Below are 26,432 nucleotides of genomic sequence, written 5' to 3'. Positions count from 1 at the left end.
ATGAATGGATAAACAAAATGTGGTATATCCACACAATGGAATATTATTCAGCTATAAAAAGGAAATAAGTACTGATACATGCTACAACACAGATGAACCTTGAAAACATACTGAGTGAAAGATACCAGACACAAAATCATTGTATGATTCCATTTATACGAAATGTCCACAATAGGTAAATCCATAGAAATTGAAAGCAAATTGGTGGTTGCCAGGGACAAGGAGGAAGAAATGGGAAATAACTGCTTAATGAGTATAGGATTTCATGGTGGGGTGATAAAAATGTTTTTGAACTAGATGGGGGTGGTGGCTTTACAATACTGTGAATGTACTACATGCCACTGAATTGTTTCCTTTAAAATGGTTACCTTTATGTTATGTGAATTTCACTTCATTATTATCACATTCACATCAAGCTGTCTAAACCTAGTTAAGCCACACTTCTCTATTCTATGGGTCTACCTGCCAACTGGAAAGGTCACTGCAAGAGTTCTAAACACCTATCACAAAGACTAGAATTCTAGAAATACATGGTACTTCCCCTTTCCTGGACATTTCATCATTAATTGAAGTCATAAAGTCAAGGGCCATACTTATGAACCCAATTTTAGGGTTATGTACTCTGATAAATACCAAGCATGTTCCCAGGGACAATAGATTTTGCTCAAAACTCTAGGACATTTAGCTGTTGAAACTACTGCTCTCTCGATAACTCAATACTCAAGGGATTAAAGAATGCAGCCTCAGAGATTTTACATACAGAAATAGTAAAAGCATAACTGCATTTTTAAAATGTAGTTAATTTCCAATTCTACCAAGCAGCTGCCCAGGCTGCAGCTTCAGTGATGCCTGCGATCATTGGGATTCGAGGAGTCCAGGTCTCGAGAGTGCTGGGCCTTTTTAGGCCTGTGGGATTTATCTCGGCTCCTACTTCTACTTCTATGGCTATGTCCCTCAGAACGCCCCTCATGCCAGCCAGAATGTATGTCTGAGCTTCGACCTCTGTCCCTATCCCTGTTTTTTTCTTCTCTTTCTTCCCTCCTGCTTGAGGACCTGTGCTCGTGCTTGGGCTTCTCCTTCTTCAGCTCCCTCTCCCGGTCCTCTGCTCCCCCATGGCAGGTTGTCTTGACCTGAGGGGAGCTGGGGTGGTGCTTCCACACCTCCCTGGACTCTGGCTTCTGACTCCTCTCTGAGTCCTTGCTGCTGTGCTTTTTAAAGCCAGGGTCATCCTTTTCCTTTATCATCTTGCTTCTGGGAGTTGAAGAGGAGGCTGGCTGCTCTGGAAGTACCTCCCGAGCAGTCTTCTCTTTGTCTTTCTTTCTTTTCCTTTTTTCCTTTTTGTCTGGAAGGGGGGGCGGGTGCAATCAATAAGACAAAGAAAATAGAAGACATGGAGGATATGCAAAAGGAAAGTATCCTTGGCAGCAGCATCAAGCAGTCATAGTCTATCCTTCCAGAAGAGCGCCTCTGAGAAGCCAAGTTGGATCTGTCACCCATGATGTGTCATGTTACTATATGAGGAATCCCCACCCATAATGATCTCTTTAAAGGCCCTACTTCCAAATAGTTATTTTCTGAGGAACTCACAGTTAGGACTTCAATGTATAAATTTTAAGGAACACAATGCAGCCCATAATATTAGCCTTCTGCTGATACTACCTCTCCTTTCCCAATTAAAGTAAGGCTCCCCACACTTTCCCCTGCCCTCCACATGTAAGAACTATCAAGTCTCAGTGAATGCTAGAAAGATGAAATACTAACACTGCCCAAAATCTTCTCTTAGGTCCTAACATTTTACCTTTTTTGTGCTTTTTGGTGGATTTATCATCTTCAGAGCCCTCAGATGAATTCAGTGAGGGGGTTTGAGACCCACAGCCCTTATCCTGGAGCTCTCTGGTCACAATATCCATTTCTTCTGAGTCCTTAGGAGACCGATAGTTAGACACATGATCCACTCGGATAGTTCTTCCTTTGATCTAAGATAGAGAGGCAATGCTTCAGCAAAGACAAACCTCCTATGAAACTATTTGAACCCAGTGGCAGAGAGCCATGGTTTGAACTACACGCATTACCTTCCAGCTAATTCTATTTCTGGGAAAATCTCTAAAACAGACCTGCCCAACTGGTTTGTCACAGCACATATACCTAGATATTAATTCACTCAGCTCTCAGGGCAACCAGGTGGGGCCTGGGGCAGCTGAAGCCCAAGGATCAGTTGTATTCGGTAGCTTCCTCAGCTTACCCCAGGGTGCCATACAAATATATTCAAGTTTTATGTATGCCATGAAGTGAAAAAAGGTTGGTAAATTCTGCCTACAAGCAGCAGAGAAAAGTGTCATAATTTAGATGCACAAATAGTGAATTACTTCTATCTATAACATTAATTTATAGTTAAATATACCATGGCAGCTAGAAGAAATTCCTGAAATCGAGCTCAATGCTACAGCTGCTTCCTCAACACAGCAATTAGGATGAGGCCAGGGCGACCAACAGGTGTGGGGGGGGGAGGAATCTAGAAAGACTACTGTCTTGTTTTATTTTGTTCTTTGTTTTTTTCCTAGCTATATCAATCACTTGGTTATTTCATCCAGTGCTGAAAAGACCACTGTCTTTTTCCTTAGGCACTCACACCTTGCTCCACCTCCACCCTACCAGAACAACTGGCTCACACCGATACTTTCACTGAAATCACACTCTCTGGCTGAGCAACAACAACAACAAAAAATAACCCCTCACCAAAACAAAAACATTCAGGCAGATACAGACTTATTCAATAGGCAAATCCATCTGAAATTTTAAAAATGTCTGGCTTTTATACTTCTAATACAAGAGCAGATTTTTATTATCATCTTTGGTCTAAGATGCTTCTGTCATCTATCCTATTCCCCATTTCAAAACATTTTTGAAAACCTTCCTTTTATGGTAACTCCCTTTGACTGCTGGCTCTCTTAAAAATCAAATCTGTGCCCTGGCCAGTTTGGCTCAGTGGTTAGAGCATCGGCCCGCAGACCAGAGAGTCCCGGATTCAGTTCCTGCTAAGGGCACGTACCTCAGTTGCAGTTTGTCCCCAGCCCCGGTTGGCGTCGTGTGGGTAGCAACCACTCGATGTGCCTCTCTCACGTCGATGTTTCTCTCTCTCTTTATTCCTCCCTCTCTCCCTCCTGCTCTATCTCAAGATAAAAATGCAAAAATGTTCTCAGGCGAGGATTAAAAAAAAAAATCAAACCTGCAACTTTGTACCACTCTGTCCTATAGTCTCCAACTCTTCCATACTTATGCAATCAATGACACACTCTCCAAGTCAACAGTCAACTCCCAGTCTGTGACAATGCTCATTCAACTGCATTTTTTCCTAAATGAGTGCAGGGACCATGTGGAGCATAAATAAGCCTGACTTGCCTCATCCCCTTTTCTCAAACCAATGTCTCACTTACAAGGATTGGGGTTAGAGGAAAAAGAGGAGAGAAAACTTCAGAATGAGTTACTTTTGTAGCATTTGTCATGAGATTTTAACTAGAGAATATCCAGGGCCCACTATTGATTTCTAAGTCAGTGGAGACATATGACAGACATACACAGCTATGTCCTAGGTCATGAAGCCATGATACAGCCCCAAATCCCCTAATACAGGACAGCATGGAAGAGCAGTATATGTTAGCCTCTTTGTTCTCCAAATACACCAAAGGTAAGAATGGAGTGTGAGGAAGAAAAGGTGAGAAATAGATGCCTGGGGTGAGGGACATGGTACCTATGCTCCTGGAGAGACAGTTAAGAGATGAAAAAAAGAAATAAGATAGAAGGGTCATAAGCCAATGGAATAATTTCCTAGGATCATTTGTTGGTCAGTATGCCCCATACCTCTACAACCCGCACAACACACTCAGCTGACTAGTATTGTCTTTGAGTGTGTGGAGGTAAGGTGGGAAATGAAACCAAACCCCTAAATGGTAAAAGTCCAGCCAAATCCTGCTTAGTAAGCATACTCACCTTGATCCCATTAAAATTGTCAACAGCCAGAATTGTGCTCCTCTGGTCTTCATAGCAGAGGAAACAGAATCCTTTGGATTTCCCAGTCTTCTTATCCCGCACCAGATTAATGTTAACAATCTCCCCATATCTATTTATTTTATAAAAGAGTAAAGACACTATTGATTTAAAATGCAAAGACTTTCAGACTGGATGACAAAATCAAATTCAAATAATATAATCTGTACAGGAGACACATCTAGAACAAGATGACACAGCAAAGTTAAAAATAAAAAGTTAGCCAGGCCAGTGTGGCTCAGTGGATTGAGCACTGTCCCCTGGACTGAGAGGTCTCAGTTCGATTCCCAGTCAGGGCACAAGCCTGGTTTAACAGGCTTGATCCCCAGTAGGGGGGCATGCAGGAGGCAGCCAGTCAATGTATCTCTCTCACATTGATGTTTCTATCTCTCTCTCCTTTCCTCTCTCTTTAAAAAATAATTAAAAACATATTAAAAAAGAAAAAAGTTAGACAAGGATATAGCAAGAATACTCAATTAAAAAGTGGGTGGTAATATTAAGACTGAAGATGAATTCAAGGCCCCAAAATAGGTTCTAATACATAATAAAAGTATAAGTCATGAAGTTTTATGCATAAATTAACAAATCAAAAAATTTAATTAAAAAACATAGAAATCCGCCCTGGCTGGTTTGGCTCAGCGGTTAGAGCATTGGCCTGCGGCCTAGAGAGACCCGGGTTCGGTTCCCACTAAGGGCATGTGCCTCGGTTGCAGTTTGTCCCCGGCCCTGGTTGGGTTGTGCGGTGGTGACCACTTGATGTGTCCCTTTCACGTCGATGTTTCTCTCTCTCTCTCCCTCCCACTCTATCTGAACAAAGGGTGGAAAAATGTCCTCGGGTGAAGATAAAAAATAAAATAAAATAAAAAATAAAAAACTTAGAAATCCAAAGAGAAACTAATAATGAAAATTATGAGAGATTTTAACATACCACTTTAAATTTATAACACAAAGTTGACCAAAAAAAAAGGTCAGGAGAATTAATGTATATAATTATGTAATATAAATACAAATAAACATGTAATTAATAATATAACAATTAAATTGTTAACACTGTCAGACTAGTATAGAGATATATTTGAACCATAAAAATATGACAAGTTTGCCTCAAGATTCCATGAAACATGTAATAAAATTGACTATAGCATAGGTCTCAAAGTAAACTTAGAACTTAAAACCCACTCTCCTGGTTAACAAATGAATAAAAGAAAAAAATAAAACAAAATAAAGAAAAAGTCAATAGCAGACTACTTAGAAAATTGCAAAAATGAATTATATCTGCTAAAACTTATGGGATGTAGCTAAAACCAAGAAAGCAAACATATGGAAAGCAGAAGAGAGTTAAAATTCTACCTTACTCCTTATCCACAGATACATTCCAGATAAGTTAAAGTATCGCAAATTAAAAAATAAAGTCATAAAATTAAAATGGGAATTGATACATGATCACATACATACAACTGGGCTCAGAATCTAGCACCTTACTTAGTAGAAGTTACTAGAGATGATTCAACTAAGATCAGAACTATTTAACTCTATAAGTATTGGCCAATGCAATTAGCAGAAAACAGATACAAGAAATGAAAAAAAGAAGTAAAACTATTTCTTATTTAAGATCATATATAATAGTACATATAGAAACCCCAAGAGAATCAATGATAGAAAACCCAAGATCAGTGATAAACAATGATAAAAACAAACAGTATAACAATTCAGTAAGGTGAAAGGACATTAAATTAACAAAAATAAATCATTCTCTTACATACAAGCAATATTCAGTTAGAAAATATAATCAATATATAAAGTCTATATAAAGAAAACTTTTTTAAACTCTCAAAAGATACAAACATAGATTTAAACAAATATAAAGACATCTCTTGTTCTTGGATAGAATGAGTCATCATAAAGATATCAAAATTTTCCCCAAAGTTAATACTGAAATTTCATGCAATCTCAATTTAAAATACAAGTTGAGTTTTTTTTCCTCTGGAGCTAGATAAGTTGATTCTAAAGTCCTTGTGGAAAAATAAACAGAATAGCTGGGGAAACTTAATAAAAAAAACAATAGGTATGAATAACTCTCCCAGATATTAAACACACTGAAAAGCTTCTATGATTAATTAATGTGGTACTGGTACATGAAGAAACAGACAGACCAATAGAACAGAATAGAAAACCAAGAAAGAGACTCAGGTATATATAGAAAAATCATATATGATAAGGGTAACATCCCACTTTGCTGGGGAAAATAGGAACATTTTTTTAAATTAAAAAAAAATTTTTTCCTTTATTGATTTTAGAGAGAGGAAGTTAGGAAAGAGAGATAGAAACATCAATGAGAGAGAACATCAATTGGCCGCTTCCTGCATGCTCCCCACTGGGGATCTGGCCCACAAACTGGGCATGTGTCCCAACTAGGAATTGAACCAGTGACCTCTTGGTGCATGGGTTGATGCTCAACCGCTGAGCCACACTGGCTGGACAAATATGAGCATATTTATAAATGTTGTTGGGACAACTATATAACCATTTGAAAAAACATGAAATTGGATCCATATCTCACACTATTTATCAGAATACTCTAAATGGATCAGAGATTTCAATGTACAAAATTGAAACCATGAAAGCACTAGACGAGAACACAGATGGGAAGAAATACTTTCTAATTATGACTCAAAATCCAGAAGCAACAAAAACGACGAATAAATTTGACCACATAGAATATTAGAGGGAGAGACTATAAAGTGACAGCATGAAGGAGTTTTTGGAACTGTTCTTCATCCTAAATGTGGGGGTGATTACACAAATCTACACATGTATTAAAACTCATAGGACTGTACACCCCCTAAAAAGTCCATTTTACCATAAGATAAACATGAATGAATGCATAAAAATAAAAATGATTCTGCATAGCATAAAAATCACAATAAGCAAAGACAAATGACAAACTAGGAGAACATATCATTTGCAATTTGCTTTGCAGATTAAGGACCAGAAAGCTATTTTTTTCCTTTTGCTATAAAGGACATTATTAAGATAACTAGTGAAGTTGAATAGTCTTTAGATAATAATATTGTATCAGTGTTAATTTCTAAAATTTAATCACTATACTGAAATTAAACAAGAGAATGTCCTTATTTTGGGGAAAATATGCATTGAAGAATTTAGGGATAAATGGGTATCACATCTGCAACTGACTCTCAACTAGTTCAAAAAAATATGTATACGTGCAGAGAATAACAATAAAGCAAATGTGGTAAAATGCTAACATCTGGGGGCTCTGAGTAAAAGGGATAAATATATTGTTTATACAACTTTATAACTTTTCAGTTTTAAGCCTCAATTATTTCAAAAGAAACAGTTAAAGAAAAAAAGAATATAGGAGCTGTCTTTTTAAATTTTTTTTTCTTTATTAATTTTTAGAAAGAGAGGAAGGGAGAGGGAGAGAAAGATAGAAACATCAATGAGAGAGAACATCAATTGGCCGCCTCCTGCACACCCCCCACTGGGAATTTGGCCCACAACCTGGGCATGTGCCCTGACTGGGTATCGAACCGGTGACCTCTTGGTGTACGGGTCGACGCTCAACCACTGAACCACACTAGCCAGGCTACAGGAGCTGTCTTGAAGGGAGTCCTAACAGATCAAATTGGAACAATTTGAGCATCAAGAAATAACAATGATGACAATGTAGTATACATCAAACTTTAAAAAAATAAGTCCATAGTAATACAATACTTGAAAAAGTGTTATAACAAAGAGTTAATATCCTTAATACATGAAGGGCTCTTATAAAAGTCAGTAAGAAAATGAGGAACACATCGATAGAAAAAAATAGGCAAAGGACATAAATAGACAATTAACCAAAAAAAGAAATAATGGCCTGTAAATCTATGAAAAAATATACTCCTCACTGATGATGAAATAAAAGCAAAGTAAAATAATAATGAGTAGCCATGTGGAAAAATTTTTTAAGATAACAATTGCTGATTAGAGAGTCAGAAAAATGTGCATTCTAGTAAGAGTAGGAATTGATATAACCTTTTCAGAGAGCAATATGGCAATGTTTATATAACATCTTAAAAATGCTAACATATGGATCCAGTAATTTCACCAAGGAAACCATTAGGAGTGCATACAAAGATGTAGATACCACAATGAACACGGCACTATAATTTATAACAGCAAATACTGGAAATTATTCCCAACAATTTTTAAAAGATGATAAAGAAGTATACCAAATTGTTAAGTTTTTCCTTAAAATACATTCTTTTTTTCATTAATTTATTTTTGTTACAGATGTTTCTCCTTTTTCCCCCATTGACACCCTCCTCCCGATCCCACTGCCTCCCCCCCCCACCCCCGCACACACACAGCATTGTTGTCTATGTCCATTGGTTATACATATACGCATATAAATTCTTTGGTTTATCTCTTCCCTCCCCCTGCCCCACCTCCTCTGAGGTTTGTCAGTCTGAACCATACTTCTATGCCTCTGGGTCTATTTTGCTCATCCACTTATTTTGTTCATTATATTCCACAAATAAGTGAGATCATGTGATATCTGTCTTTCTCTGATTGGCTTATTTCACTTAGCATAATACTCTCCAAGTCCTTCCATGTCGTCTCAAAAGTACATTCTATTTGCTTCTGAATACCTTTTCTTTTCACCAAATGTTCTATAATGACTATACATTACCTTGATAATCAGAAAACAAATTATTTTTGAAGCCATTGTTATCAGTGACAAAGGCAATCTTCATGGAGAGCAATGTGTACTGGAACAAACCTACATACTAGTTGATCATCACTCAGTGTAAATAAGACAAAAATAGCTCCTAGATGGAAGGCTGGAGCAGATAGGGGTACTATGAAGGGGTGAAAATTATAGGCTGCACCTGCTGTGAACTTCCTGCTGCCCAGAAGTTGGAGGAAGCAACACCTATGCCTGCCTTGGCTCTTTGCCTATCTGGGTTGCCCACGCCCTGCACCATGGCCTTCTGCCCTGTCTGCTGCCCACCCACTCAGCCAGGGCCTTCTGCTTATGGGATGGCCCAAGCCATCTCCTGCCATGGCAGCGTCTCTGCCAGGATGTGCTGGCCATGTTTGCTTGCTACATCCTGTTACCATGGTCCTCTGCCTGCACATGCTATCCAACTTCTCTGCAACTGCCCTCTGCCCCTGATGGCTACACAACCTAGGGGCCATGGACCTCTGCTCCTGTGAGTTGTCAAGGCCCTCTGGCCCTATGGACTATCTACTCACTCTGTGTAGCTCTGGGGTTGTGCCCAGCCCCTCTCCTACCAGCTGCCACTACCAGTGTGAGCAGCCAAGACCCTCTCTCACCAAGTGCTGCTGCTATCATCTCACAGAATAAAGAACATAAGGTTCTCCTGTTCATTCATGTTCCTTATCAGCCTGTGATTCTCCGCCTCTGGGTAGAGACTGACTCTGCTCACCAACCTTACACTCATCTAGAAACAAAGAAAGAAAATACTGCCTAAACCTTTTGCCTTTTTTTTTTCACCAGTTCCTCTGTGTTTTGCCCTAATTCTACAAGGCCATACAGGTGTTAGCCCAGAAGGGCCCTGTGATCATGAATTACCCCTAGTTTGTAGAAAGGAGCCCAAGGAGATGGGCCAACATAGTATCTTCCCGGGAGTTGCCATCTGTTCCAATGTAGGCCCACACTGAACAAGCCCCAGTGAAAAAGCAGACCAGCATCTCCAAGGCAGCTTCTTAAAACATCCAACTTCTTGGATTTTTTCATACTGGAATAATTCTAGAACCATGTTCTGTGACAGACCTAGACTAGAATAGGAGCTCCAGCCCTCCCCATGCAGGCAGGCCAGTCAACCTAGAATTAAAATAAATAGCTTTTGTGATGCCACAAAAATGTATTATGGAAGTAAACTACTCTGACAACCCAGAAGGCAGGAAATGAAAGGGTACTTACTGTGAGAACACACAGATGATGTCCCCTTCAGTCAGTTCATAAGGAAGTCCTCCTAGCAGAGAAAACCACAATTCAATTCAACAGTTACCAAGTGTCTATTATAAACCATGTACTAGGCCAGACACTGAGGGTGCAAGAGTAAGCCACAGAGAACTCAGTCTGGTGCAATGACAGAAGCACCTATACACTGCAACAGTAGTACGGAAAAAGGAGTGACTCAGTGGAAAGGTCAAAGTCACCACTAACCAAATTAATCCTCCTCATACCTAAATTCTTATGGACAAAGAAGATTACTTCCAAAACAAAATTCTGCTTCCACAAATATTTCTTGAACTCATCTGCACCTTACTCACAAATTCATCACTAAGATCCAAAATCAGTTTAAATATGCAAATATTAACTCCATTTCACATAGACTAAGGATTATAAAGACAATTGTTAAGCATTCCATAGGAAATAAATTCCCCTGCAAATGTTTCCTTCCTTGTTTGGAAAATGGAGATATTAGTATTTACCTCATGGAATTGTTATAAGAATTAAATAAAACAATGGATGTAAAGTGCTTAGCACCATGACTGGTGCATTGCCTCCTTGAACAAACTGTCAAATTACTAGATGTGACACCGAATGAATATAGAAATGGTAATATGAACATAGACAGAAGGCTGGAGCAAATCAGATGAGGAAAATGAATTCTGAAAGAAGGGGACTGGGGTGGGATGAAATTAGCAGTAATATGGGAGAGTGGCTAAGACCATGAGTTCTAGAATCCCATAGTTCTAGCTGTCCCACTTACTAGCTTTGTGACCTTAAAAAGTCCATTAATTTTTTAAACTCAGCCGGTGTGGCTCAGTGGTTGAGCATCAACCCATGCACCAAGAGGTCGCCGGCTCAACTCCCAGTCAGGACACATGCTCAGGTTGTGGGCCTGATCCCCAGTGGGGGGCATGCAGGAGGCAGTCAACTGATGTTCTCTCTCATTATTGTTTCTCTCTCTACCTCTCCCGCTCCCTTCCTCTCTCTCTCTAAAATCAATACAGAAAAAAAACAATTTTTAAAAAGTCCATTGACTTCAAGGTGCTTCAGTTTCCTCAGCTGCATATTGGGGGAAAGGGGTGATAATAATGGTCTGAGAGAAAGACAAATACCATAATATTTCACTAATATGTGGAATCCAAAAAACAAAATAAACAGACAAACATAACAGAAACAGACTTATAGATACCAAGAAGAGATTGATGGTTGCCAAAGAGGAGGGTTAGAGGGATGGGTGAAAAGGGTAAAGGAATTAGGAATTGGTAGTTACAAAATAGTCATGGGGATGTTAAGTACAACATAGAGTATATAGTCAATAATATTGTAATAACTATGTACAATGTCACATGGGTTCCAGATTTAACAGGGCGATCCCTTTGTAAGTTCTATAAACGTCTAATCACTATGTTGTACACCTAAAACTAATATAACAGTGTATGGCAACTGCAATAAAAAATAAAAATAAAAAGTAAAGAAGTATATAAATGATAATAACGGTCTGAGAAAGTTGCAAGACTCAGCACAGTGAATGGCAGACGGCGGTAACTATCAGCACTCATTTGACAGGGAGAGCAAACTATACGGGGGGAGGGGGGCAGATTTATAGGCAGACAGCAGAAAGAAATAATAGTGGGAGATGAAACGTCGGGAGGAATGAAGGGAGGGAAAGCTGAAATGTTAGGAAGCAGGGCAACAGAGACTGAGGAGCACTACTGGAGAAAGATGTGAACCTCACCCAGGAAGATCCAGGCGCTGTCTTTGTACTCGGAGTGCCAGGACACCTCATCCGACACCCCAAGCTGGACCTCACGCTCATTCAGCTCATTGATTAGCTTCACTTTAGTTAAAGGGCTGCACAGGAGGCAAAAAAGTAGACAAGTAAGTGCGACCTGGCCTGGGGTAAGGGAAAGCAAAACTAGGGGACTAGTTTTCTAGAATTCGAGCCGCTGACGCCCCTAAGTCTGGAAGACGCTCTACCACCCCAACCAGGTGGGTCACCCTGGGCGGCCAGCCTCCAACCGATCCCCACCACTCCCCTCCTATCCCCACCGACCCCCTCCTCAGAAAGAAGCTGAGGCCTTACTTCATCTCGGTGGTTTCGTTCTCAGCGCCAGAAATCCACTACCGGGCTAGGTTGCAGGGCGCATGCGCGGCTCTTGCGGCGTGCACCCATTGGCCTCTGCGGAGCTCACGCTGCGCCGGAAACGCTCCGCTGCTCCAGACGAGCTCGGCTGCGCCAGCGTACGGCGTCTGCGCACTAGTGCAGGAAGTGGCTTTATTCTTCAGATTGAGTTAGCTCTTACAAAGAATTTTTCTTTAGTACCTAGCTTCCTTCCTCTGTGAAATAAGGCAATGGTGCGAGCCTGGTCTACTACAAAACCGCCAGTTCCTTGACGACACCTGGCACTGATTGGGTTAACTATACATGTTTGCTGAATGAAGACTTGAAAAAGGTGCCTGCTATAAGGACTGTTCCCAGCCTTCGCTCCCAGTGCAAATCCCCACTGGGGCCAATTGCTTACACACACACACACACACACACAGCATCCCTGTTCAGGAGTAAAAGTAAAGAACATATGTGAGAGGGTAAATCTTTTTTGTCCCTCAATTCCAATGCGTAGATAACTGACCAGTTGGCCTTTATAGGCTTAAACACCCAGTTTTGTGTGAGCACTGCTATACTCACCCTCATAATCTCTCTCCTACTTAAGCAGGAGACAGAAATTAATATTCTTAAATTAATACCTAACGCTTGAGCAGATAATGCTAAGTTATGTGCTAAGCAATTTGCATGTATTGACTCCTCTATCCTCACAATAACCCCATAAAGTCTATAGTTACCATCCCCATTTTATAGAGGAAGAAACTGAGGTTCAAAAGGATTAATTAGCTTGAAAGGTACTCTGCTTCTACCCATGGGTTCTGGTTGATTTAATCAGTCCTTACTGAGTATATTTGTCCTGTACAGCAAGTCTGTAGACAGGAGTGTAAGGTTGGGTTCTTTGCCCTCAAAGAGATGATAATATTCTAGAGGAGATAAGATATATTTACTTGATAAATTTCATATCAGAAATAATCAGGAACCCATAAAAGAGATGGTGGCATATAATATGTGATTTAAGCCATATTGAAGATTTGAATCCATCTTACATTTGTCCACATCAATATCTGGTCTCAAACCGTGCATGCTCTAAAAGTGAAGGTGCAGAGCTGTGTAGTTCTGTGCAGACCTAGCTTTAAGCCCTTCATAAAAGCACTTTGATGATGATGGTGACAACTATATCCTCAATGGCTCACCATGTACTCAATGTCCTGCTAAGAAGCAGAGCAGAGGCTTCACGCATTCTCTGCCCCTCCCCGACTCTAACCCAGCTATTCATTAACTTTGTAGAATTATCTTGGCAATGAAAACTAAACAGTGACAGATTGCATATGGGTTTTATCTGCTCCTAGAAATCTTAGGTTGCTTAGTTGTACGGTTGAAGTAGCCCCTGTGGATACAGCATTATCTGGTTGGATTCTTCAGACTATTGTGAAATGAGAGAATTAAGGTTACATCGGGGCCTTTGTCATCACAGCTCAAATGGAAGCTAAAGCAAAAGAGAAGAGTAAGACCAATCAAAAGACAGGATAATTTAGGTTGAGTTGGTGGGTTCATCAGAGATTTTCTGAAGCTAAGAGAGCTAAAAACTGTTCCAGTTTGCCTTGGGCGTCTCAGTGGATGTGTTTGCAACTGTTAGGAACTGGTAGGTAAAATGATGCCTAGAGATTTTCATGAGTAAAAAGGAGATGGGAGTCCAAAGGACCCTGCAAATTTAATGTCTAAGAAGAGGACCAAGGTCTGCCATCCAAGGTGGCTATTAGTGATCTCCACCAATAACATTAATATAGCCCCCACTGTATGCAGAGCTCAGTTCTAGATTCTGCAGACAATGCTAAGGACGCCAATGGCAGTCCCCACATTCAAGGAAAGGCTGAACAAAATGTCTAGCAAAATTAATCTCTCTACTTCATAGTTCTTCTGTTCCACTTCATTATCTCATGCCTCCTAACTCTTTCAGTACTCTTATAACTGTCTCAGCCCCTATTTTCCAGCCTTTTCTCCCACTGGTCCCCAGCATGAAGCCTCAGCTTCAGCCAGACTCCACTTCTATTCATTTGCTCAAGGGCCCCTTTCATTATGGAAACTAGACACCTCTGCTATGAGAGCTCCATGCCCCCAGGCCACTCTCCTCTCACTGAATGAAACCTGCCCCAGCTCCAAACTCCTATTAAGGCATCTCTCATACAGAAAACCTTTCCTGAGCTTGTAAGCCCACACTGATGGTTCCCACTTCTAAACTCTGCAGTACATCACAATTCTTTTATGTTCTCCCCCCAGAAAGACTGTGAGATCCTAGAAGGTAAAGGCTCTGCATTTTTAATCCCTCAGCACCTCAGACCTCAAACATTTTCCTGCACACATAGCAAGCAACCAATACACTTATTGGTTAATGGAACTGAAAATACACACAACTATGGTTACCTTTAGGGAAACAGATGACTATAGGGGGAGAGAGGCTTTCCCTTTTGTCCTTTCTATATTGTTAGAATTTTATTACTATTATCTTGGTAGAGAGATCATGACATTTATATTCTCACTTTTGTCTTTCATTCATTTATTCAAATATCTATTGAAAAGCTATTATATGCAAAAGGAAAATAAACATATAAATATATATTCAGTGCTGCTAAGTGCTATGAAGGAAAAATAAAGCAGGGTAAAGGGACAGGCAGTGACAGTGTTGCTATTTTCTAAAGGCTGATCAATCAAAGAAGGCCTCCTTGATAAAGTGACGTGGAGGCAGAGACCTGCAAGAAGATGGGGTGCAAACCATGAGGTATCTTGGAGAAAAGTGTTCCAGGCAGAGGGAACAATAAGTGCAAGGTCCTGAGACAGGAGTGTGTTTGAGAAACAACAAGGAAGCCAGCATGGCTGGAGAGAAGCACACAAGGAGAATGACAGGAGATTTTTGTTTATCAAAATCTGATTTATCAAAATCCACCATGTGCCAGACATTGCTCTAGGTACTTTACACAATTAACTCATTTACTTCTCACAACAGCCCTATGAGGTAGACACTATTACCCTCATTTTGCAGATGAAACTGAAGCACAGAGAGGTTAATTAATTTGCCCTAGGTCACACAGCTGGTAAATGATAGAGCCAGGATTTGATTCCAGGTAGTATCACTCCAAAGTCTGCATCCTTAGCCACTATGCACAGGATAAGTGGGGGCAGAGGAGCAGATCAGATAGGACCATGTTGAGTAGAAACTTTGGATCTTGCTAAATATGAGTCGAGAAACCACCAAAAGTATTTTATTCTGACTTACATTTTAGCAGGATCGCCTTGGCTGCAGACTGGAGGGGTGGAGAGAGCAAATAGGGGACACCTAGGGTAGAAGCAGGAAGACTAGTTAGGAAGCTCTGCAATAATTCAGGCAAGAGATACTGGTGGTTTGCCTCAGGATGATAGCAAAGAAGGTGATGTTCCATGCTGGTATTTTTCAGCTAAAACACATATTTTAAAAATAAATAAGAACACACATGACACCAACAAAAAGGCATATACTGTGTGAGTGCTCAGGTGCTGGGCTAGATTCTGGGGATATGAGCAAGACCACAAGACCCAGTCCCTGCCCTTGATGAGTTCACAGTGTTGCCAGATAGTCACATATATGAATAAATATAATACAAAGTGATGGGTGTCATAATGAAGGTATGAATGAAATGCTTTTGGAACCAGATGAGGAATTGTTTAATTATGACTACTGAGGGTCAGAAGGATCTGGGGGTAGAAAGTAGATTGTCGGGAGAAAGCTGTAGAGGCAGGTTACAGTTGAACTGGGTCTTTAAGGCAGTCACTGTATAGATGGAAGACAGGGCATGGGTGTCATGCAGAAAGAGCATTTCAAGCAGAGGAACCAGCAGAAGAATGTCCAGAGGCAAGAACATCAAAGTGTAAAAAGTGTATGGTATTACCAGGGGATAGAATGGGGCAGGACATCCCAGGAAGATGGAAGAGTTCAGGCCATTTTGTAAAGGGCCTTATAGATGAAGCCAAGAAGTTCAGATTCCAGCCTGTAAGCAATGAGAAGTGATCATATGGCTCAATTATTTAGTCACTCAGCCAACCAACAAGGCAGCCACTTTTGTTTAGGAACTGCTATATACAGACACTGCATTAGGTGCTGAGAATACAAAGGTAAATGTGCTCAGTCTCAAGGGAAAACATATATGTGAAAAAATACAATTCAAATATGCTACCTTGACCCTGGAAATGCAATGGTCATTTTATTTTAGATCACTTTGGAACTAGTATCAGGAATGGATTAAAAGCACACAGATCTTGATGTTGGGAGAACAGTTGGCTGTGGTGAGCAGGAACAAAGTCAACAGATTTCAGTGGCACAACATGTTCACTAAAGCAGATGTGGGTAGTGAGAAAACATTTAAGAATGACATTTAGGTTTCTGGCTTAAGAGATTAGTTAAGCCGTGGCACTCTTTGCCAAAGTAAGAAAGACAGGGAGGAAGACTGCTGTGGGAGAAAATTCAGTAACTCAGTTGGCAAATTGTTGAATCAAAAGTGCCTGAGGAGCCAACAAAGGAGACTGAGGAGGAGGATAAAAGATGAGAATGAAGCAGCAGGAGAAAGTATAATTCAAGAAGAGAGCATGAGGTGAACAACATTGTCAAATTCTGCAAAAAAATGTTTTTCGTAGAAGCACCTTTAACTTCAGTGTTCACACCCCTTTATTTCTTTCTCTTTTTTTTTTTTTTTTTTTTGAGAATTAAACATTCTATATTCATTTAATCATCCAATAACATTTCGTAAACACGTAGACAATTTACAAGGGATAAAAAGACACATCTACTCTGAAGGATCTGACAGCCTCCAGGAGACTGAGGCCTCACGACCATGTGCTGTGCAAACAGAGCAGAGAGGGAGGAAGCTGCCTGGAGCGGACAAGAACTCAGGAAGACAGTCCAGAGAGCGAGATATAGAGTGCACTGTGTTATGGAGAACTCTTGAGTTTTCACATGAAATGTACAGTTATGTTTCCCCTTTACTTTAACTGATGAAAACAAATTCACTTTAGAAGAGTATACAGGTTAATTAACGATGGAAAGAACCACTTGTTAATAAATAGAGATGTTTTTACCAGGAAAAGTTTTTTTTTTAAGATGGGGTTGTTTTTTATCCACCAAAATCATTTTGTCTTCCCTGACGGTCTTATAGTAAAACCCCTGAGGCAATCACCTGTGTGATGAAAGATGACCCAACCAAAGAACAGCTTTACTGTAAAATCACAAGCCACTTCCTTGAAGAATTGAGCAGTTGGGTAAAAGCAAGGTTTTGCAGCGGTGGCAAAATGAGGTTGGTTTATGTGTATTGATGTGGAGAAATACATGACTACATGAAAAGAAGCAAGTTTCAGGATGCTGAACTTGTTGCTGTTTTTGTTATCTTAGGATCTGTTTAGGTATACGTAAAAGAATAAATACAAATATTGCTAGTTATCTGAGGTGTGAGATCATGAAACCCAGTTTCTGAGTTCTACATTTTCCTGAGTCCTACTATCCTTTTTTTATTAATAAAAATTTTATAGTAAATATAAAAATTTTAAGACCCTAATTTTGTATCCATAATCTTTATATATATATATATTTTATGAATTATTTTTTAAATTTATTTTTTATTGATTAATTTTTGTTACAGATGTTTCTCCTTTTTCCCCCCACTGATTTCCCCCTCCTCCCCCCTCCCTGCCCTGTCCCCAGTTTGTTGTCCATGTCCACTGTTCATGCACACATGCATATAAGTTCTGTGGTTTATCTCTCCCCCACCACCCACCTCTTTAGGGGATTGTCAGTCTGTACCCCACTTCCACATCTCTGGGACTACCCCATTCCTCAGAATGTTATGTTCATTATATTCCACAAATAAGTGAGATCATATGATACTTGGCTTTCTCTGTTTGGCTTGTTTCACTTAGGATGACACTTTCCAGGTCCTTCCATGTAGTCTCAAAGGATAAGAGATCTTTCTTTCCTACAGCTGCTTAGTACTCCATTGTGTATATGTACCACAACTTTTTTATCCATTCGTCTACTGATGGACACTTGGGCTGTTTCCAGATCTTAGCTATTATAAATAGTGCTGCTACAAACAAGGGAGTACATATATTCTTTCTGATTGGTGTTTCAGGCTTCTTAGGGTATATTCCTAGAAGTGGAATCACTGGGTCAAATGGAAGTTCAATTTTTAGTTTTTTTAGGTAACACCATATTGTTTTCCATAGTGGCTGCACCAGTCTGCATTCCCACCAGCAGTGCACTAGAGTCCCCTTTTCTCCACACCCTCGCCAACACTTGTTGTTTGATGATGTGTTGATGGCGGCCATTCTGACAGGTGTGAGGTGATACCTCATTGTTGTTTTAATTTGCATCTCTCTGATGATTAGTGATGATGAGTATTTCTTCATATGCCTCTTATTCATTTGTATGTCCTGTTTGGAGAGGTGTCTATTTTGTTCCTCTGCCCATTTTTTAATTGGGTTCTTTGTCTTCCTTTTGTTGAGTTGTATGAGCACTCTCTATGTATTGGAAATTAACCCCTTATCTGATATATCATTGGCAATTATGCTCTCCCATACAGTGGATTGCCTTTCCATTTTGATGACTGTATCTTTCGCTGTGCAGAAGCTTTTGAGTTTGATGTAGTCCCATGTGTTCATTTTCTCCTTTGTTTCTATTGCCTTAGGTGATGTGTCAGTGAAAATTCTGCTGCGTATGATGTCTGAAATTTTGTTGCCTACAGTCTCTTCTAGGATTTTTATGGGTTCATGAGTCACATTGAAGCCTTTTATCCATTTTCAGTTTATTCTCGTGTGGGGTGTAAATTGATGGTCTAGTTTCATTTTTCTGCAAGTAGCTGTCTAATTTTCCCAGAACCATTTATTAAAGAGGCTGTCCTTACTCCACTGTATGCTCTTGCCACCTTTGTCAAATATTAATTGAGCATATTGCCTTGGGTCCATTTCTGGATTCTCTGTTCTGTTCCACTGGTCTATATGCCTGTTCTTGTGCCAGTACCAGGCTCTTTTGATTACAGTGGCTTTGTAGTATAACCTGAAATCTGGTATTGTGATCCCTCCAACTTTGTTCTTCCTTTTCAAGATTGCTATGGCTATTCGAGGCCTTTTTTGGTTCCATATGAACTTTTGAAATAATTGTTCTAATTCTGTGAAGTATGCTGTTGGTATTTTGATGGGGATTGCGCCACCCCTTTATTTCAATTGATCCACAACCAATGTCACCATCAGCATAGTGGACTTGAAAGGACCCATAAATCTAACCAGTGTGCTATCCTGTACTTATCTGACCCCACACTGAAGACTTCAGGATAATACTATCTGATGGAAGCAAAATAGAAGCCTAAAAGGGTGGGTATGGGCCACACTTTCCATTAGTTAAAGAAAACTGATTAAATGTTTTGTTTAAAGATCTGTTCATTAATTGTAGGTTGCCTGGAGAAATAAAGGGAATAAGAAATGATGAATTGTGTTAACAGAGGATCTCTTCCAGGGATATTAACCTAAATTCATAATGTGTATAAACAGGTGCATTTTTAGAAGGTCCACGGCTTACATCAGATTCTAAAAAGGTTCCATGGTTCAGAAACAACATCTAAGGACCACTGCCTTAAAGCATCTAAAGAGTATCTGTGGCCCTGGCCGGTTTGGCCCAGAGGTAGAGCGTCAACCTGCGGTCCAGAGAGACCCGGGTTCGGTTCCCACTAGGGGCACGTGCCTCGGTTGCAGTTTGTCCCCGGCCCTGGTTGGGTCGTGTGGGTGGCAGCCACTCAATGTGTCCCTTTCACGTTGATGTTTCTCTCTCTCTCCCTCCCCACTCTATCTGAACAAAAAAAAAAATGGAGAAATATCCTCAGGTGAGGATAAAAAAAAAAGAGTATCTGTGAATGCTGTCATCCACAGATAATTGAGAGCAGTTTGCAAAGCTTAGCAGGAAGCTGTTGCAAGAAAATGTGCATGAGTTATATAAATCAGATATTGATGAACTGGAAGCACAACTGTACTCCCATGAGGTCCCCTCAGGCTCAGCACAGTTGCTTGTTCCCATAAATCTGACATTTAGGTAGAAACTTCAGGATCTGGATAGAGAATCCCAAACTCTTCAGGAGGAGGAGGCCAAGATGCTTCTGGGGAGAACTTTGCCTTCTATAAGACACACAACAGGTGTCATCATACCACCTGGCTGTCATTTTTCACTCTTCCTCCACTGCCCAAGCCAAAGCAGCAGCTTTCCATACCTCAAGCAGCACAAATTTCACAAGCTGCCAAAGCTTTTGATGAGCTGACTTTAAAAGTAGAATCTAGTTCCAAGGAAGAAAGGGACAGAGTAGAAAAGAAATTGCTGAGGGAGTATATAGTCCAAGTGGAGCCTACCTGTCATCACAAATCACATTTACTCTAAATTTATAATGTGAAGTCCCCATTGGCATGCAGGCCTAAGGAGCATGCATGCTGAATTGAACTGAATAGAACAAACAGACTATGTGTGATGGAGGAGTAAATCTAAGCTGATCTAACTGGAGGTGAGTGAAAAATAATTTTTGAGGAATAACAGGAGCCTACCTAGAGCAGGAGTTCCACAATGGTCATCACAATTGCATCTAAGAAATAAATACAGAGTAGGCACTCCAGAAACCAATGACTAGTGCACTACCCCCTATTCTCCAAAAGATTCTTCACATACTCAGCTTTTACCCACCTCTCAGTTATTTTCACTGTTCCAAGTCAGGCATTTTCTGGGATGTTCTTTAGCTGAAACAGGTCATAGGATGCCAAATTGAGAACAAGGTAAAGAAAACAGTTACCAAGAGTTCCAGGTAAAACACTGATTCAGGGAATAGGAGACAGTCTGCAGATTAGGGAAAGGAATGGGTGGGCCATGGGGCATAAAAGCCAGATAACTAAGACATATGATTGTGAAGACAAGAGCAAGTAGGTGGTCAGAGAGACAGGCTGAGGGGCAACCACAGCCCTCAGAAATGAAGCACAGAGCAGGCTTGTCTTAGCTCATGTCAGAATGACGTTGCATGTTGGCTAGTAGCATTCTTCTGGTGTGTGCTGGGAGTAGGCACCCCTCGAAAGGCTGAACGCAGGTTTTCAAAGCTGTAGGATGATGCCACAAATATTTTATTCTATCTCTGCTCAGCAACTTACCTTCAGGAGACAACAGATAGCAAGTTAGAAGAATATAGACTCTGGGGCTTGACAGAATTGAGTTCAAATCCCAGGTCCCCCATTAGCTATAAAACCTTGGTCAATTAAGTTGACCTCAATTAATATCTTTTTTAATATTATTTTTTATTAACTTATTCTCGTTACAGATGTTTCTCCTCTTTCTCCCCATTGACACCCTCCTCCCCATCCCCCACACCCATAACCGGCTTTGTTGTCCATGTCCATCGGTTATGCATAAAGGCACATAATTTCTGTGGTTTATCTCTTCCCTCCCCCCACCACCCCCTCTTCTGAGGGCTGTCAGTCTGTACCCTATTTCCACATCTCTGGGTCTACCCAATTCCTCAGATTGTTATGTTCATTATATTCCACAAGTAAGTGAGTTGATGTGATATTTGACTTTCTCTGGTGGCTTGTTTCACTTAGGATAATACTTTCCAGGTCCCTCAAGGTCATCTCAAACAAAAAAAGCTCATTCTTTCTTACAGCCGCAGAGTACTCCATTGTGTATATGTACCACGACTTTTATGTCCATTCGTCTTCCGATGGACACTTGGGCTGTTTCCAGAACTTAGCTATTGTAAATAGTGCTGCTATAAAAAATGAGGGTACATATATTCTTTCTGATTGGTGTTTCAGGCTTCTTAGGATATATTCCTAGAAGTGGGACCACTGGATCAAATGGCAATTCAATTTTTAATTTTTTGAGGAAACACCATAGTGTTTTCCATAGTGGCCGCACCAGTCTGCATTCCCACCAGCAGTGCACTAGAGTCCCGTTTTCTCTACACCCTCGCCAACACTTATTGTTTGATGATTTGTTGATGGCAGCTATTCTGGCAGGTGTGAGGTGATACCTCATTTTTGTTTTAATTTGCATCTCTCTGATGACTAGAGACGTTGAGCATTTCTTCATATGCCTCTTAGCATTTGTATGTCCTGTTTGGAGAGGTGAATATGTAGCTCCTCTGCCCATTTTTTAATTGGGTTCTTTGTCTTCCTTTTGTTGAGTTGTATGTGTATTCTATATATTTTGGAAATTAACTCTTTATCTGATATATCATTGGCAATTATGCTCTCCCATACAGTGGGTTTCCTTTCCATTTTGACGATCATTTCTTTTGCTGTGCAGAAATTTTTAGTTTAATGTAGTCCCATGAGTTCATTTTTTCCTTTATTTCTGTTGCCTTAGGTGATGTATCAGTGAAAACTGTGCTGCGTATGATGTCCGAAATTTTGTTGTCTACATTTTCCTCTAGGACTTTTATGGATTCACGGGTCACATTTAAGTCTTTTATCCATTTTGAGCTTATTCTTATGTATGGTGTAAGTTGATGGACTAGTTTCATTTTTTTACATGTAGCTGTCCACTTTTCCTAACACCATTTATTGAAGAGGCTGTCTTTACTCCATTGTATGCTCTTGCCTCCTTTGCCAAATATTAATTGAGCATAATGTCTTGGATCCATTTCTGGGTTCTCTGTTCTGTTCCACTAGTCCATATGCCTGTTTTTGTGCCAGTACTAGGCTGTTTTGATTACAGTAACCTTGTAGTATAATCTGATATCTGGTACTGTGATCCCACGTACTTTGTCCTTCTTTTTAAAGATTGCTGTGGCTATTCAGGGTCTTTGTTGGTTCCATATAAACTTTTGAAGTATTTCTTCTAGTTCTGTGAAATATGTCGTTAGTATTTTGATGGGGATTTCACTGAATCTATCGATTACTTAGGGTAATATGGACATTTTAATTATTTTAATTCTTCCAATCCAAGAACAAGGTATGTGCTTCCACTTTTTTATATCTTCCTCTATTTCTTTTTTCAATGTCCTGTAGTTTTCTACAAATAGTTCCTTTACTTCTTTTGTTAAGTTTATTCCTAGGAATCTGAACTTTTTCCCCCAATGGTGAATGGGATTGTTTTGTTGTTTTTTTTTAGTTTCTCTTTCTGTGACTTCATCATTGGTGTATAAGAATGCCATTGATTTCTGGACATTAATTTTGCATCCTGCTTCTTTGGCAAATTTACTTATTAAGTCTAGTAGATTTTTGATGGAGTCTTTAGGGTTTTCTATGTATAATATCATGTCATCTGCAATTAATGACAGTTTCACTTCCTCCTTTCCAATTTGGATCCCTTTTATTATTTCTTCCTGTCTGATTGCTGTGGCTAAGACTTCCAGTACTATGTTAAATAAGAGTGGGAAAAGTAGGCATCCCTGTCTTGTTCCTCTTCTTAAGAAAAATGCTTTTAGTTTTTGCCCATTGAGTATGATGTTGGCTGTAGGGCTTTCATACATGACCTTTATTATGTCTAGATATGATCCCTCTATTCCCACATTGCTGAGAGCTTTTATCAGAAATGGGTACTGGATTTTGTCAAATGCTTTTTCAGCATCTATTCATATGATCATGTAGTCTTTATTCTTCGTTTTGTTTATGTGGTGTGTCACATTTATTGATTTGCAAATATTGTACCAGACTTGCATCCTTGAGATGAATCCCACTTGGTCATTGTGAATAATTTTTTTTTATGTATTGCTGGATAGATTTGCTATTATTTTGGTCAGGATTTTGGCATCTATGTTGATCAGGGACATCGGGCTGTAGATTTCGTTCTTTGTAGTGTCTTTTTCTGGTTTTGGAATTAAAATTATGGTGGCCTCATAAAATGAGTTTGGAAGTCTTCCTTCTTCTTGAATTTTTTGAAATAGTTTGACGAGAAAGGGTATTAGCTCTTCCTTGAATGTTCAGTAAAACTCCCCTGTGAAGCCATCCAGGCATGGGTTTTTGATTGCTGGCAGAGTCTTGATTACATCTTCAATTTCTTCTGTTGTTATCGGTCTGTTCAAGTTTCCTATCACTTCCTGGTCCAGTTTTGGGAGACTATGTGTTTCTAGAAATTTGTCCATTTCGCTTAGATTGTCGAATTTGTTGCCATATAATACTTCATAGTAGTTGTTAATGATCTTTTGTGTTTCTGTGATCTCAGTTGTTACTTCTCCTTTTTCATTTCTGATTTTGTGTATTTGGATTCTCTCTCTTTGTATCTTGGTGAGTCTAGCTAAGGGACCATCAATCTTGCTTATCTTTTCAAAAAACCTGCTTTTTGTTTCGGTGATCTTTGAATTGTTTGGTTTTTTGTTTGTTTGTTTTTGGTCTCTATGTCGTTTATTTCTGCTCTGATCTTTACTATTTCCTTCCTTCTACTTGCTCTCGGGTTTTCTTTTTGATTGCTCTCTAGTTCTTTAAGTTGTGAGGTTAGATAGTCTATTAGAGATTTTTCTTGTTTTTCGAGGTAGGCCTGTGGTGCTATGAACTTCCCTCTCAGAACTGCTTTCGCTGCATCCCATAGACATTGTGTTGTTGTGTCTTCATTTTCATTGGTTTCCATAAAGTTTTTGATTTCTTCCTTGATCTCCTCAGTGACCAATTCATTGTTTAATGACATGCCATTAACTTCCATGGGTTCAAATGTCTTTGTATGTTCTTGCAATTGATTTCTAGTTTCATGCCATTGTGATCTGAGAAGATGCTTGATATGAATTCAGTCTTCTTGAACTTATAGAAACATAGTTTGTGACCTAACATGTGGTCTATCTTTGAAAATGTTCCATGTGCACTTGAGAAGAATGTGAATTCTGTAGTTTTGGGGTGTAATTCTCTGTAGATATCTATTAAATCCATTTGGTCTAGTGCTTCATTTAGAGTCTCTGTTTCCTTGCTAATTTTTTGTCTAGAGGATCTATCCAGTGATGTCAGCAGGGTGTTGAAGTCCCCTGCTATGATTGTATTGCTATTGATTTCTCCTCTGAAGTTCTCCAGAAGACTTTTAATATATTTTGGTGCTCCTATATTGGGTGCGTATATGTTTATCAAGGTTATATCTTACTGTTGGATATATCCTTTCAATATTATGTAGTGGCCTTCTTTGTCTCTAGTTATGGTCTTCATTTTGAACTCTGTTGTATCAAATATGAGTATTGCTACCCCAGCTTTTTTTTTTTTCCTTTCCATTTGCTTGGAAGATTTTTTTCCATCCCTTCACTTTCAACATATGTGAGTCTATTGTTATGAGGTGGGTCAATTGTAAACAACATATAGATGAGACGTGCTTTCTTATCCAATCAGCTACTCTGTATCTTTTTATGGGAGCATTCAATCCATTTACATTTAAGGTCATTATTGATATGTACTTATTTATTGCCATTTTTGTTTAGTGTGGTTCTGTTTTTCTTCCCATTTCTCCTGGTAATTACAGCAGTCCTTTTAACATTTCTTGCAGTGCTGGTTTGGTGCTAATGTATTCCCTTAGCCTTTTTTTTGTCTGGAAAGCTCTTTATTTGACCTTCCATTTTGAATCATAGCTTTGCTGGGTAGAGTAGTCTTGGATTCAGATCCTTGTTTTTCATGACCTTCATGTCATTCCCTTCTGGCCTGTAGTGTTTCTTGTGAGAAGTCAGCTGAGAGCCTTATGGGGTTTCCTTTGTAGGTGACCTGTTGCTTATCTCTTGCTGCTTTTAGGATTCTCTTTTTGTCTTTAATTTTTGCAGTTTGATTACTATGTGTCTTAGTGTAGCCCTGTTTGAGTTCTTCTTACTTGGGGGTCTCTGTGCTTCTTGAACTTCAATGCCTTCTTCCTTCACCAAATTAGGAAAGTTTTCTGTCACTATTTCTTTGGATATATTCTCTAACCCTTGCTCATTTTCTTCTTCTTTGGGGACTCCTGTGATGCGAATATTATTACGTTTCCAGTTGTCCCACAGTTCTCTAAAGCCGTCTTCCTGTTTTTTAACGGTTTTTTCCTTTTGGTTTTCTGATTGGTTGATTTTTTCTACCCTGTCTTCTAATTCACTAATCTGGTCCTCAGCTTCCTCTACTCTGCTTTTTAGACCTTCCAATGTGTTTTTCATTTCTGATATGTCATTTTTTATCTCTTCTTGCTGGTTTTTAATTTCCAATTGGCTTATTTTCAGCATCTCTATGTCCTTACACATGCTGTTGAGCTTCCTCAAGATCATGGCTCTGAATTCTAGTTCTGTTAACTTGCTTAACTGCACCTCATATATCTCATCTTAGGTAGAG

General features: G+C 39.6%; 1 protein-coding gene across 1 annotated transcript; it reads right to left on the bottom strand.

Moving 5' to 3' along the window:
- Positions 1 to 170: 170 nt before the first annotated feature.
- On the bottom strand, positions 171 to 12,222 carry RBMX2 (RNA binding motif protein X-linked 2). The gene is made up of 6 exons (XM_036271746.1): positions 12,117 to 12,222; positions 11,769 to 11,884; positions 9,998 to 10,049; positions 3,988 to 4,117; positions 1,799 to 1,976; positions 171 to 1,342 (listed from the first exon to the last, which is right to left on the bottom strand). The coding sequence occupies exons 1-6, from the start codon at positions 12,119 to 12,121 to the stop codon at positions 840 to 842; spliced, it is 984 nt and encodes a 327-aa protein (XP_036127639.1). The 5' UTR covers positions 12,122 to 12,222; the 3' UTR covers positions 171 to 839.
- Positions 12,223 to 26,432: the final 14,210 nt, after the last annotated feature.

This window comes from Molossus molossus, unplaced genomic scaffold, assembly GCF_014108415.1.
Source record: "Molossus molossus isolate mMolMol1 unplaced genomic scaffold, mMolMol1.p scaffold_m16_p_2, whole genome shotgun sequence".
NCBI classification, from domain to species: Eukaryota; Metazoa; Chordata; class Mammalia; order Chiroptera; family Molossidae; genus Molossus; species Molossus molossus.
Note: the sequence above shows the minus strand (reverse complement) of the source record. Positions and strands in the feature narration are given on the sequence as shown.

Coding starts and splice junctions, on each gene's coding strand:
- RBMX2 (XM_036271746.1), bottom strand. Junction 10,050..11,768: donor CAGCGCCTGGATCTTCCTGG/GTGAGGTTCACA, acceptor TTTCTCTGCTAG/GAGGACTTCCTTATGAACTG. Junction 4,118..9,997: donor ATCATCTGTGTGTTCTCACA/GTAAGTACCCTT, acceptor TAAAATAAATAG/ATATGGGGAGATTGTTAACA.